The 14,828-nt window shown below is 38.5% G+C and overlaps 1 protein-coding gene across 18 annotated transcripts in view; it reads left to right on the forward strand.

Moving 5' to 3' along the window:
* MRE11 (MRE11 double strand break repair nuclease) overlaps positions 1 to 14,828 on the forward strand; it is a 109,305-nt gene that overhangs the window by 48,417 nt on the left and 46,060 nt on the right. For 15 of the 18 annotated variants that reach the window (XR_013523160.1, XR_013523162.1, XR_013523161.1 and 12 more), the window contains exons 10-11: positions 8,344 to 8,424; positions 12,241 to 12,367. Coding sequence is in view for 14 of the 18 variants with exons in the window: in XM_035265235.3 (XP_035121126.1) it covers positions 8,344 to 8,424; positions 12,241 to 12,367 (208 nt within the window). In the remaining 4 variants the exon portion in view is untranslated. The remainder of the gene's footprint in view (positions 1 to 8,343; positions 8,425 to 12,240; positions 12,368 to 14,828) is intronic. The other 3 variants (XM_035265237.3, XM_078339933.1, XM_078339934.1) reach the window with 1 other exon arrangement.

Raw genomic sequence — 14,828 nt, forward strand, 5'->3', positions numbered from 1 at the left:
ATTCCTATTTCTCCACATCCTGTCCAGCATCTCTTGTTTCCTGACTTTTTAATGATCACCATTCTAACTGGTGTGAGATGGCATCTCATTGTGGTTTTGATTTGCGTTTCTCTAATAACCAGTGATGATGAGCTTTTTTACAGATGTTTTTTGACCACATAAATGTCTTTTGAGAAGTGTCCATTCATATCCTTTGCCCACTTTTTGATGGGGTTGTTTTTTTCTTGTAAATTTAAGAATCTTTTTAGATTCTGCATATTAGCCCTTTGTCAAATGGATAGATCGCAAAATTTTCTCCTATTCTGTAGGTTGCCTCTTTACTTTGATGATACTTTTTTGTTTGTTTGTTTTGCTGTGCAGAAACTCTTTAGTTTAATTATATTCCATTCATCAATTTTGGCTTTTGTTTCCATTTCTTTTGGTGTTTTAGTCATGAAGTCTTTGCCTATGCCTATGTCCTGAATGGTATTGTGTAGATTTTCTTCTAGGGTTTTTAGGGTTTTAGGTTTTAACGTTTTAAGTCTTTAATCCATCTTAAGTTAATTTTTGTATAAGGTGTAAGGAAGGGGTCTAGTTTCAGTTTTCTGCATATGGCTAGACAGTTTTCTCAACACCATTTATTAAATAGGGAATACTTTTCCCGTTGCTTGTTTTTATCAGGTTTGTCAAAGATCAGAGGGTTGTTAGATGTGTGGTATTCTTTCTGAGGCCTTGGTTCTGTTCAATTGGTCTATATCTCTGTTTTGGTACCAGTGCCATGCTGTTTTGATTACTGTAGCCTTGTAGTATAGTTTGAAGTCAGGTTGCATGACGCCTCCAGCTTTGTTCTTTTTGCTTAGGAGTGTCTTGGCTATGCCGGCTCTCTTTTGGTTCCATATAAAATTTAAAGTAGTCTTTTCTAATTCTATGATGAAAGTCAGTGGTATCTTGATGGGGATTGCATTGAATCTATAAATTACTTTGGACAGTATGGCTATTTCCATGATATTGATTCTTTCTTTCCATGAGCATGGAATGTTTTTCCACTTGTTTGTGTCCCCTCTTAATTTCCTTGAGCAGTGGTTTGTAGCTATCCTTGAAGACGTCCTTCACATTCCTTGTAAGTTGTCTTCTTAGGCATTTTATTCTCTTTGTAGATGTTGTGAATGGCAGTTCACTCATGATTTGGCTCTCTGTCTATTATTGGTGTATAGGAATGCTTGTGATTTTTCCACATTGATTGTCTATTATTGGTGTATAGGAATGCTTGTGATTTTTGCACATTGATTTTGAAACTTTGTGGAAGTTGCTTATCAGTTTCAGGAGATTGGGGGCTGAGATAATGGGGTTTTCTAAATATATAATCATGTCATCTGCAAACAGAGACAGCTTGACTTCCTCTCCTCCTATTTGAGTATGCTTTATTTCTTACTCTTGCTTGATTACCCTGGCCAGAATTTCCCATACTATATTGAGTAGGACTCCTACTCAATATAGTAGGTGAGAGAGGGCATCTTTGTCTAGTGCCAGTTTTCAAATGGAATGATTTCGGCTTTTGCTCATTCAGTATAATATTGGCTGTGGGTCTGTTATAAATAGCTCTTTTTATTTTGAGATCCATTTCGTCAATACCTAGCTTGTTGAAGGTTTTTAGCATGAAGGGGTGTTGAATTTTATTGAAGGCCTTTTCTGCATCTATTGAGATCATCATGTGGTTTTTGTCATTGGTTTTGTTTATGTGATGGATTATGTTTATTGATTTGCATATGTTGAACCAGCCTTGCATCCTAGAGATGAAGCTGACTTGATAATGGTAGATCAGCTTTTTGATGTGCTGCTGTATTTGGTTTGCCTATATTTTATTGAGGATTTTTGCGTCAATGTTCATCAAGGATATTGGCCTGAAATTTTATTTTTTGATTGTGTCTGTGCTAGGTTTTGGTATCAGGTTCATACTAGCCTCATAAAATGAGTTAGGGAGGAGTCCCTCTTTTTTCATTGTTTGGAATAGTTTTAGAAGGAATGGTACCAGCTCCTCTTTGTACCTCTGGTAGAGTTTGGTTGTGAATCCTTCTGGTCTTGGGCTTTTCTTGGTTGGTAGGCTATTAATTACTGCCTCAATTTCAGACCTTGTTATTGATCTATTCAGGGATTTGACTTCTTCCTGGTTCAGTCTTGGGAAGGTGTATGTAGCCAGGCATTTATCCATTTCTTCTAGATTTTCTAGTTTATTTGCATAGAGGTGCTTGTTGTATTTTTTTATGGTAGTTTGTATTTCTGTGGGATTAGTGGTAATATCCCCTTTATCATATTTTATTGTGTCTGTTTCATTCTTGTTTTTTTTCTTCTTTATTAGACTGGCTAGCGGTCTATCTATTTTGTTAATCTTTTCAGAAAACCAGCTCCTGGATTCATTGATTTTTTTTAAGGGTTTTTCTTGTCTCTATCTCCTTCAGTTCTACTCTGACCTTAATTATTTCTTGTCTTCTACTAGCATTTGCATTTATTGCTTCTCTAATTCTTTTAATTGTGATGCTAGGGTGTCGATTATAGATCCTTTCTGCTTTCTTCTGAGGGCATTTAGTGCTATAAATTTCCCTCTAAACACTGCTTTTGCTGTTTCCCTGAGATTCTTGTATGTTGTATCTTTGTTCTCATTGGTTTCAAAGAACTTATTTCTGCCTTAATTTCATTATTTACCCAGTAGTCATTCAGGAACAGGTTGTTCAGTTTCCATGTAGTTGTGTGGTTTTGAGTGAGTTTCTTAATCCTGAGATCCAGTTTGATTGTACTGTATTATGAGAGACTTTTATGATTAACGTTCTTTTGCATATGCTGAGAAATGTTTTACTTCGAATTATGTGGTCAATTTTAAAATAAGTGCAATGTATTGCTGAGAAGAATGTATATTCTGTTGACTTGGGCTGGAGAGTTCTGTAAATGTCTGTTAGGTGTGCTTGGTCCAGAGCTGAGTTCCAGTCCTGAATATCCTTGTTAATTTTCAGTCTCGTTGATCGGTCTAGTATTGACAGTGGAGTGTTAAAGTCTCCCACTATTATTGTGTCAGAGTCTTGTGTAGGTCTCTAAGAACTTGCTTTATAAATCTGGGTGCTCCTGTATTTGAGTGCATATATATTTAGGATAGTTAGCTTTTCTTGTTGCATTGATCCCTTCACCATTATTTAATGCCCTTCTTTGTCTTTTTTTTTTTTTTTTTTTTGGTGACAGTCTTGCTCTGTCACTGCGCTGGAGTGCAGTGGTGTGATCTAAGCTCACTGCAGCGTCCACCTCCTGGATTCAAGCCCTCAGCTTCCCCAGTAGCTGGGATGATAGGCACATGCCACCAAGCCCAACTAATTTTTGTATTTTTGGTAGAGACGAGATTTCACATGTTGGCCAGGATGGTCTTGATCTCTTTACCTCCTGATCCGCCCACCTCGGCCTTCCTAAGTGCTGGGATTACAGGCATGAGTCACTGCACTTGACCTGGTCTTTTTTGATCTTTGTTGGTTTAAAATCTGTTTTATCAGAGAATAGGATTTCATCCCTTGCTTTATTTTGCTTTCCAATTGCTTGGTAAATGTTCCTCATCCCTTTATTTTCAGCCTAGGTGTGTCTTTACATGTGAGATAGGTCTCTTGAATACAGCGCATCGTCATGTCTGGACTCTTTATCCAATTTGCCAGTCTGTGTCTTTTAATTGGGGCATTTAGCCCTTTTACATTATAGGTTAATATTGCTATGTGTGAATTTGAGCCTACCATTTTGATTCTAGCTGGTTATTTTGCCCATCAGTTGATGCAGTTTCTTCATAGTTTCGATGGGCTTTACACTTTGGTATGTTTTTCCAGTGGCTGGTATCAGTTTTTTCTTTCCATGCTTAGTGCTTTCTTCAAGAACTCTTGTAAGGCAGGCTTGGTGGTGGCAAAATGTCTCAGCTTTTGCTTGTCTATAAAGGATTTTATTTCTCCTTTGCTTGTGAAGCTTAGTTTGGCTGGAAATGAAATTCTGGGTTGAAAATTCTTTTCTCTAAGAGTGTTGAATATTGTCCCCACTCTCTTCTGGCTTGTAGGGTTTCTACAGAGAGATCTGCTGTTACTCTGATGGGCTTCTCTGTGAGTAACCTGAACTTTCTCTCTGGTTTCCCATAACATTTTTTTCTTTCATTTCAACCTTAGTGACTGACGATTATGTGTCTTGGGGTTGCTCTTCTCTAGGAGTATCTTTATGGTGTTCTCTGTATTTCCTGAATTTGAGTGTTGGCCTCTCTTGCTAGGTGGGGGAAGTTCTCCTGGATAATATCCTGAAGAATGTTTTTCAACTTGTTTCCATTCTTCCTGTCATTTTCAGGTACACAAAGCAAATCTAGGCTTGGTCTTTTTACATAGTCCCATATTTCTTGGAGGCTTTGTTTGTTCTTTTTCATTCTTTTTTCACGAATCTTGTCTTCAAGCTTTATTTCATTAAGTTGATCTTTAGTCACTGATATCCTTTCTTTTGCTTGATCAGTTCGGCTATTGATACTTGTGTATGCTTCATAGAGTTCTTGTGCTGTGTTTTTCAGCTCTATCAGGTCATTTATGTTCTTATCTAAACTGGTTATTCTAGTTAGCAATTCATCTAACCTTTTTTCAAGGTTCTTAGCTTCCTTGCATTGGGTTAGAAAATGCTCCTTTAGCTTGGAAGAGTTTGTTATTACCCACCTTCTGAAGCCTACTTCTTCAATTCGTCAAACTCATTCTCCATCCAGATTTGTTCTCTTTCTGGTGAAGAGTTGTGATCTTTTGGAGGAGAAGAGGTATTCTGATTTTTGGAATTTTCAGCCTTTTTGCGCTGGGTTTTTCCTTGTCTTCATGGATTTATCTACCCTTGGTCTTTGATGTTGGTGACCTTTGGATGGGGTTTTTGTGTGGACATCCTTTTAGTTGATGTTGATGCCATTTCTTTCCGTTAGTTTTCCTTCCTGCTGCAGGTCTGCTGGAGTTTTCTGGAAGTCCACTCCAGACCCTGTTTGCCTGTGTATCACCAGCAAAGGCTGCGGAAGAGCAAAGATTGCTGCCTGTTCCTTCCGGTGTCTGTTGACCCCTGCTGAGAGGTGTCTTCTAGTCAGAAGGCCTGGAGGTTAGGGACCCACTTGATGAGGCAGTATGTTCTGCTCAACTGCTGTGCTGAGAGATCCGCTGTTCTCTTCAGAGCTGGCAGGCAGCAATGTTTAAGTCTGCTGAAGCTGTGCCCATAGCTGCCCCTTTCCCTAGGTGCTCTGTCCCAGGGAGATGGGAGTTTTATCTATAAGCCCCTGACTGGGCTGCTGCCTTTCTTTTAGAGATAGAGATGCCCTGCCCAGAGAGGAGGAATCTAGAGAGGCAGTCCAGGTACAGCAGCTTTGCCAAGCTGTAGTGGGCTCTTCCCAGTTTAAACTTCCAGATAGGTTTGTTTACACTGTGAGGGGAAAACCACCTACTCAAGCCTAAGTAATGCAGACACCCCTACCCCTGCCAAGCTCGAGTGTCCCAGGTCAACTCCAGACTGCTATTCTCCAGGCAGCGAGAATTTCAAGCCAGTGGATCTTAGCTTGCTGGGCTCAGTGGGGGTGATATCTGCTGAGCTAGATCACTTGGCTCCCTGGCATCAGCCCCTTTTCCAGGGAGTGAACAGTTTGTCTTGATGGCATTGCAGGTGTCACTGGGGTATGAAAAAAAATACTCCTGCAGCTAGCTCAGTATCTGCCCAAACGGCTGCCCAATTTTGTGCTTGAAACCCAGGCCCTGGTGGCATAGGCACCCACAGGTATCTCCTGGTCTGCAGGTTACAACGACCTTGGGAAAAGCTTAGTATCTGGGCCAGAGTGCACCATTCGTCACAGCACAGTCCCTTACAGCTTCCCTTGACTAGGAGAGGGAGTTTCCCAACCCCTTCTGCTTCCTGGGTATAGCAGTGCCCCACCGTGCTTCTGCCTGCCCTCTTTAGGCTGCATCCACATCCCAGTGAGATGAGCTGGGTACCTCAGTTGGAAATGCAGAAATCACCTGCTGTGTTGATCTCGCTGGGAGCTGCAGACTATAGCTGTTGCTATTCAGCCATCTTGAGAAATATGCTTTTCTCCTTTTTAATCTTGATTGGATAATTTGTTCATTTTATTTATGAAAGCAGGCAGTGACTTTGCTTGAGAAATGAAAGAATATTATGTGTGGGAAAAGCCTTAGCCTCTAATAATCTGTATTAGGCGTCCCTTTTGCCCTGAAAGCTACCCCAAATGTGAAAAATATATTTGCTATGCACCCTCTTGCTGCAAAGTAAGTCCCAAACCTTCCTCTGTATGCAGATTGCCATTCCTAAGTCTCTGTAGAAAATCGAGCCACTACTGAGGTTGGGTAGATGAATGTATTTAATAATAGTATGTGGATTGACAGCTTAATTAGTATCATTTGCTGACGCTCAGTTCTTGCTCTCTGTCAGCTGTCCTACTTTATGTTTTATTTTCATGAAAAATCATGTAATATAGTAACAATGATAATAAGTATGCCCAGTGATATTTACTGACTTACTGTATGTGACGTGCACCGTTGACAGCATTTAATCTAGCCAACAATGCTAAATGTGGGTGGGTTCTACCATCTATAGTTTATAGGAACTGAACCTTAGATAAGGTGATTCATTCAGTGTCACAGCTTTTTGAGTAATATGTTGTATGCTGGTTTCAAGATGATTGACTCCAGAAACTCAAACCTAGGTTAAAATTTCCAAATCCCCCTAAATCCAGTCTCTCAAGCCAGAGAGATAGAAAATGCATTAGTTGCTTTTGCACTGATTGATCCAGGCCTGAGTCATATGCCCTTCCCTGGAGTCAGCCCAGGGTTTCTCAACCTTGGCTTAGTTGACATTTTTAACTAACAATTCCTTGTTGTGGGAGGCGGTTCTGTGCACTATGGGATGTTTAGCAGTATTCTCTCTAGTCTGTACCCACTAGATGCCAGTAGTACCCCTTCTGACTGGTCATGACAATCAAAAATGTTTACAGACCTTGCCAAATGTCCTTAGAGAAGCAAAATTACCTCTGGTTGAGGTCCACTGGATGAATCTCTCCTAAATTCTGTGGGCTTTGGTAACACGAATCCAGATGCTGATGACATAAAAGTAATAGAGGTTCATTTTAAACACCAGAGGTGCATATAACTTTCTGTTTTCTCTGCATTTTATATACATTTCTATTATTGTACTTTGTTAAGTTATATTATTTATAAGCATGTGAATCTGTTCTGAACTCTGAGGAGAGGCCCCATATCTTTCTTTTCTGTCTTAGCACTGGACCTAGTACCTGGCAAAAAGATGCTCTGTAAATGCTTGTTGAATTGAAATAATTGACCTAGGAGATCATGTTCTTATAGATCTCCTCTGTGCTGTCTGATATGGTAGTCACTAGCACATGTGGCTATTTACATGTAATTAATTAAATTTAAATTTAAAATTTAGTTTCTCACTTGTACTACCCACATTTCAAGTACTTTATATCTACATAACCATATTGAATATGCACATATAAAAAATCATTGCAGAAAGTTATTTTAGACTTCATTGTTACAGATAATTTAAAGGACAAGATTATAAAATCTTAGATGTGAAAGAAATCTGAGGACAAAAGCAGTCTTTCTATATTGTTCTTGAGATCAGAACCAAGTTGTAAGAAGGCAGTTTTTGTTCCAACACAAGAACTCCCTAAGAACTAGAATTGTTCAGCTATGAAGTTGGCCATCTGAAGATAGCTAATCACTGTGCACATAATTTGTGGAAAGAATCTAATACTGTCTCCTTGTAACTTGGTCTTCCCGTTAAGAACAGTATAGAACAAGTGCTTTTGTCTTCAGATCTCTTACAAGTTTAAGATGTTATTATCTTGTCCTCTCAGAGTATGAGATAAATCCAGATATTTGAAAGCATCAATCTGCTTTTCTTTTACCTTGAACTTTTCCAAGATAAATAATCCAAAGTCCTTGCTTATAGATCCCTAAATATTCTAGTGAGCCTCCCATGGATCATATGACTGAAAAACTAGACTTACTTGGTTTTAATTTGGTAAGATGAAGGAAGCCTTCTTGAAACATGAGTAGAAAATTGAAACATGAGTAGTAATATTTTAAATCTGATTCTAAAATAATTAGAGATTGAAAAATTATTAAGAACTTTCATGAAGGAAAAACATTAACAAATAGTATTAAAGGAGCATTACAAGAAGGTATATTTTAAAAGGTGCCTAAGAAATAAAGATGATTATGTAGTTCAGGAAAATTCCTTTGATTGCAAGCTGCTATTCAGCCAAGTTAAACTACATTTACCACTTTGTTTTTTAATCTTTTTAAAATTTTTGAGATTGAAGGAATGCTTGAAAATGCTGAACGGGAACGTCTGGGTAATTCTCGCCAGCCAGAGAAGCCTCTTGTACGACTGCGAGTAAGTCCTATTTATACAAATTGAACATTATTAATTTTCAAAGCATAGTAATGTACAATTTACATGGTTTCTTTGAAAAGTAGTGAGGAGAGTGCTCGTAATAATATGAACAATCACCTTTGGAGACAAAAACAAAGGTATAAGGATTTGAGTTAATCACAGTTTAAGTGATAGGTTTGTAACTTATTTTTCTCATTTTCTTAATAATTTATTGTTATATCTAATAGATTGGCCGAGCTCTCTGACTTCATCTTTACCCTCCTCTACGCAGTTCATTCTAAGCACCTTGGCCTTCTTGCAGTTTCTCGGGCAAATGGGACCTGCCCTTATCTCCCTTTGGTCTGCTCCCATGTCACCTCACTGAGGCTCCACCTCTTCTCTGGTGCTTCTGATTTCACTTACCTTCTTCTGCTTCCGCTTTTGTTCTTATTTTTTTCCTATAACACATCCTTCTAATCTACTTTGTACAGTTTGTTCTGGTTATTGTTTGGATTATTTCCTGTACCTATAAATCTGCTTATCCTTTCTATCATGTTAAAGAAACACAACAGACTTCTTTGCCAATATGCTTTTCCCTTTTCCTAACACCTACCCCATCTTGCTTACCCTCCTTCAAAGCCCCTAAAAGTACATAACCTATAGCTCTCATCTAACTTTCTCTTCCTCGGTTCACTATAACCAAGGCTCTGATTTCATAGCCAGTGGAAAAGATGATCTTTAATTGTTAAATGTAATAGATTGTGTCTCACCTTGCTAAATTACTCTTGGGCATTCTCTGAATTATGTGTATCCCTTCCTATCTCATAGTTAGCCCTCTTTTCAGTCTAAGCATACAGGTTTAACGACCACTAATAGAGTGATGACTTCTAAGTCTTTATTTAGACCTCCTTGTTGTTCTGTATCTGCAAGGGCCCCCTAAAGCCTGGTACTTAGGAGTGTAGTGTTTAGACCAGCAGTGTTGTTGTCCCCTGGGAAATTTTTAAAAATGCAGAGTCTCAGGCCCTGCATCAGACCCACTGTATTTTAACAAAAATCTCCAAGAAATGTATATGCTCATTAAAATTTGAGAAGTCCTGGGATGTAGACTAGAGGTAAAGAGTGCAATCTAGAGCCAGACTTCCTGAGCTTCATTCCGTCCCAACCACCAGTTGTATGACCTCAAGCAACTGCATCTCATCCCGTGGTTTGCATTAGGTTGGTGTAAAAGTTTTTGCAGGTTTTGTCATTGAAAGTAATGGCAAAAACTGCAGTTACTTCTGCACCACCCTAATGCTTCATAGATTTATGAGATCTAAATGGATTAAATAGTGTCTGGTACACAATTGGTAAATCTGGTCCCTTTTTTTTATCCCACTGTCACTGGTGTAGTGAGGCCTGTATTAATGCTTCCTGGCCTATTGCTGCAGCCTCCTACCCGGACCCTGCCTCCGGTTTCGTTCTCTCTCCACACTAATGCCAAAATCCTCTTCATAAAACATAGTTTTGCATGTCTTTCTGCTAAAAATAACTTAATTATTCCCTAGCACTAACAGGAAAGAGTCTAAACTTTTTAGGGTAGCGTTCATGGGTCTACATGATCTGTTCTAAACCAAACATTTTAGCTCCTCCTTTTCCTCCCATCACATCCTGAACTCCAGTCTCATTGGACCAAAAGCTTCTATTTCCTGGGTGCAGTGGAATTTATTTCACTGGAACCGTTTCCATGTGATCCTGCTGCATACTTCTCTCCTCCCTTCTATCTTCTTCAGTACCCACCTAAAACCTCCGTCTTTAAAGAAGGCTTTCTTGACCTCCCCCCAGAGTACATGCTTCTTCCTTTGTGTCCTCATTCAACTTTATACATACCTTTTATAGCACCACTCACATTCTGCTTGCAATGATCTTTTGACATGTTTGTCTTCCCAGTCAGCTTGTGAATTTCTTGACAACCAGGATTGTGTTTATTTGTTGTTATATCCCTGGCTCTGAGCAGCATATCTAGAATATTGAGGATATCCGGTAAAATTTGTTAATGACCAGACGTTTATAAATGAGGAATTTGAGAGGGAGACCTAATAAATTTAGCATTTAGTATTTTCTCTTTTATAGTCTGATAACTGTAGCGATGGTCTGGGTGAGGCCAGGCGCAGTGGCTCATGCCTGTAATCCCAGCACTTTGGGAGGCCTAGGCGTCTGAATCATCTGAGATCAGGAGTTTGAGACCAGCATGGGCAACATGGTGAAAATCCGTCTTTACTAAAAATACAAAAATTAGCCAGGTATGGTGGCATGCTTGAACCCAGGAGGTATGGGTTGCATTGAGCCGAGATTGCACTCCAGCCTAGGCAACAGAGCGAGACTCCATCTCAGAAAAAAAAAAGGAAAAAATGGTCTGGGTAATACAAAAATAATTACTCTAAGGGAATCACATAGTTCTCTTCACCATGGCAAAATATCCCTATTTTCTCATCTTTGTCTGCCTGGTGGCATTAGAACTAACTAGACTTAAATAGAAAATTGGCGTTTCTTTTCCTAAGCATGATAAATTACAAATTTATTCATAAAACAGCACATATTGTCATATAAGTAATATTGCAATAATACATTGTACTGACTAAAGGACATTCATGGATTCATTGGATAAATCCTATTGAGTACCTTCTGTTACGGATGCTGCAGGATACAGGGACAGTAAAACATGAGATTTTGAATTTTTAGAGCTTATAGGAGGTGGAGGTCTGAAGAGAGACATAATACACAAATAACAAATAAATGAAGAAAAAACCTTGGCAGACAATGATGATGAGTGAAAGTGGGAGCACTTTAGTTAGGGAGCTCTTTGGATAAGCTGTGAGGTGGTGCAGTGCTGGTCCCCAGAGAATACTTTGAGAACAGCTAGTTTAGGAGAACATATCTCTGAGAAAGAAAGGTGGTATTTCTCGGGGCCGGGCGCGGTGGCTCAAGCCTGTAATCCCAGCACTTTGGGAGGCCGAGGCGGGTGGATCACAAGGTCGAGAGATCGAGACCAACCTGGTCAACATGGTGAAACCCCGTCTCTACTAAAATACAAAAAAAAATTAGCTGGGCACGGTGGCGCGTGCCTGTAATCCCAGCTACTCAGGAGGCTGAGGCAGGAGAATTGCCTGAACCCAGGAGGCGGAGGTTGCGGTGAGCCGAGATCGCGCCATTGCACTCCAGCCTGGGTAACAAGAGCGAAACTCCGTCTCAAAAAAAAAAAAAAAAAAAGAAAGGTGGTATTTCTCTTTGTAAAGGTCTGTTTACCACTATAGTCTTCTGTAGAAAGAGCCTACCTTGAGAAAAGTTGTCAGTTTCAGTGAGATACCATGTTTTGAAGGTAATCATTTCTCAAGGCTCGCAGATGTCATTCTTCTTACCTGGATTTTCCTAGCATTCATCTTTCTGTAGTGTGAAGGCATATCTCTAAGATAGACCAATTTACTAATGCATCTAGGGCTAGTATTTTATTTTGGTGTTTTTTTGTTTTAAAAGTTCAGGAGATTGTGTAGAAATTCTGTCTCCTTTTCAAATGGTTTGCATGGTAGACTATTAGTGTTATACATAATCATTCTGCATTGTGGAAATTATTGCCATACCTTGATTCTATCCAACAAAGTATTTTGCTTATGCTTATAAACTTTTCAAGTGTTAGTTTCTCAATAGGATAAATGATATAGTCCATCATGATCTATTGTAGAAAATTAATTCATAAATTTGAAAGTATCAAGCATAAATGCTGAATACTGAAGGATTAGTGCGTTTCTTAAGAATTGGCAAATTGTTGTTTCTTAGTCTTCATAGCTTATTCTGTGTTTTCAGGTGGACTATAGTGGAGGTTTTGAACCTTTCAATGTTCTTCGCTTTAGCCAGAAATTTGTGGATCGGGTAGCTAATCCAAAAGACGTTATCCATTTCTTCAGGCACAGAGAACAAAAGGAAAAAACAGGTAAGCTAGTTATTTTTACAGGTTAAAAAATGCTCATACAGGATTTGTGAATGAATCTTTAGTAAAAACTGCAATATAATAATGAAAGATGTTTTTATATGATTGTAATGTCTTAAATAAACTGACAGTTAGAATAATTAAGTCTCTTGTCTTCTAAAAATTACATAGCAATCATTCTTAAACCTGTGGATATCAATAAAGAAATGGAAGACTTTCTCTGTAAATATTGTTTTTTTTTTAAACAGTCCTGCTAAGTAATAACACAGACTTTAGAGATTTACTGCTCAAAATAAATATGTATTACTTAGTATATATTGTTAATGTTCAGGAAATGTACTCTTAATTTTTGCATTATTAAGTATTTTGACCTTCAAGTATACAGCGATTTAGGACGACTTCAGACTTTGGAAATAACGGTTGTTTTATAATTTGATATTTCTGATGATCCAGGTAATTAATTTCCAATTAAATTTCACAAAAAATAATTCCCCCTTTTTTAGCCTTTATAAAACAGGGTCACAGCCAGGCATGGTGGCTCATGCCTGTAATCTCAGCACTTTGGGAGGCCGAGGCGGGCTGCTCATGAGATCAGGAGTTTGAGACCAGCCTGACCAACATGATGAAACACCATCTCTACTAAAAATACAAAAATTAGCCGGGCGTGTTGGCACACACCTGTAATCATAGCTACTCAGGAGGTTGAGGCAGGAGAATCTGTTGACCCTGGGAGGCAGAGGTTGCAGTGAGCTGAGATTGTGCCACTGCACTCCAGCTTGGGTGACTGAGTGAGACTTCATCTCAAAAAAAAAAAAAGGGTCATCTGACTTAAATAGTGCTTTTTCATAAGAAGTACTGTACATATGAAATATAGAGACTCTTATTAGAGTTATTGAGTCAGAGAATTTTTATAGAAATGTATGGTTCTTGTTTACAAGTAAGCTACCTAGCTTTTTATGAGCCTAAATTTAATAGGCTTCTATTTTTGCTGTCAAATTGTAATCAGATATTGGGTATGCTATGAATTCAACCTGAAACAATCATTCAGATATTCAAGTAGCGCTCATATAATACTGCTTTAGGAGGGGGAAATCCATATCAGAGAATTATATTTTTGTGTTGTAAGTTACAATTAGTTGTTTCTTGACAATGGTTTATTTCCATTATGCAATAGATTATGCATCTATATCAATTGCTTGAAATTTTATGGGTGTAACGTTTAGAAGAAAAACAGAATACACCACTAGAATATACAAATATCTTTCAAGAGTTTCATCTGTAGTGAGTTTTGTTCTAGCGATTTCTAAAATTTTGTGTAAACCCAAGTTGCTCAATGGAAACAATGGCATTTTTGTGTGTTTTATTGAAAGCATTTTCTGTTGCTTTGCCAGCTCTGCCACTTAACTACACCATGCAAATTACTAAACCTCTGCTAGGTTTTCTCATCTCTAAAATCAGGCTAAGAAGTATCCTGGTGTCACAGGATTGTTGTGAGGATTAGATGATACACTGTGTGTAAATGTTCTTAACAGTGTCTGGCATGGTAAAATGTAGTAATCATATTTATTTAGTAACATTAACTCTCCTGCTTTGAAATTCAAAAGAGATTTTTCTTCACCTGTCCCACCATTTGGCAAGAAAAACAGTGAACACTGTGTCTCTTTCCCTTCTAGGTCTTTTCTGCCTGAAATTTTTTTCTGCCTGAAATTTTTTTCTCCCTGTTTTGCTCAGTGAATGTTAATCGTTCTGCAAGCCTTGATTCAAATGACAGCTGCGTTTGATACCTATACATGATTTTCTGCCTTCTTTGAGAGGAATTAATTGCTTTTTTCTCTATGTGTTATATTCTTGGGAGCACTTACCACCTTGTATTGTAGTCATTTTTCTTATGGGCAGGGATTCTATCTTTTTCGTCATTGGGTTTTTAACACTTGTAGATACTTGACATTCATTTACCTGACAAGGGTTATTGACAGAACAAATACTGGACTCCGTGCTTCCTAACTTCTTGTCTCATACTGGTTTTGAGACAATCATCTTGCTTAGTAATGCAGCAGAAGTGCATTAAACATACTTCCCCTTTATCTCACAGGATGTTAAAAAGTTATGTGCTCAAGGGCTGAGATTTAGTTAAATTAATAATTTTAACTGTTAAATCAGGGACATTCTTAAGTGAAAATGGCTTGTTGTATATTGAGCTATGAGTACATGGTCGTGACTACTATTCGTAGCAGAGTTTTGTGCTACTACCTTGACCCATCGCAAGGCACCAGCAGTACCCAGGACGGCTTTTTCATCATCAGTGTAGCAATGATGGCAGACAGCAAAAAGGCGAATAACATCTTAGGATTATTATGAGAGTATTTTTGACATTATACTTGAAATGTCAAGTCCCTGAAAGGGACTTGAGGACCTCCAGAAGTCTGTGCTTCACCCAGTGAGAACGGCTACAAGAGACCTTTAC

Source organism: Callithrix jacchus, chromosome 10, assembly GCF_049354715.1.
Source record: "Callithrix jacchus isolate 240 chromosome 10, calJac240_pri, whole genome shotgun sequence".
In the NCBI taxonomy this organism is placed as follows: Eukaryota; Metazoa; Chordata; class Mammalia; order Primates; family Cebidae; genus Callithrix; species Callithrix jacchus.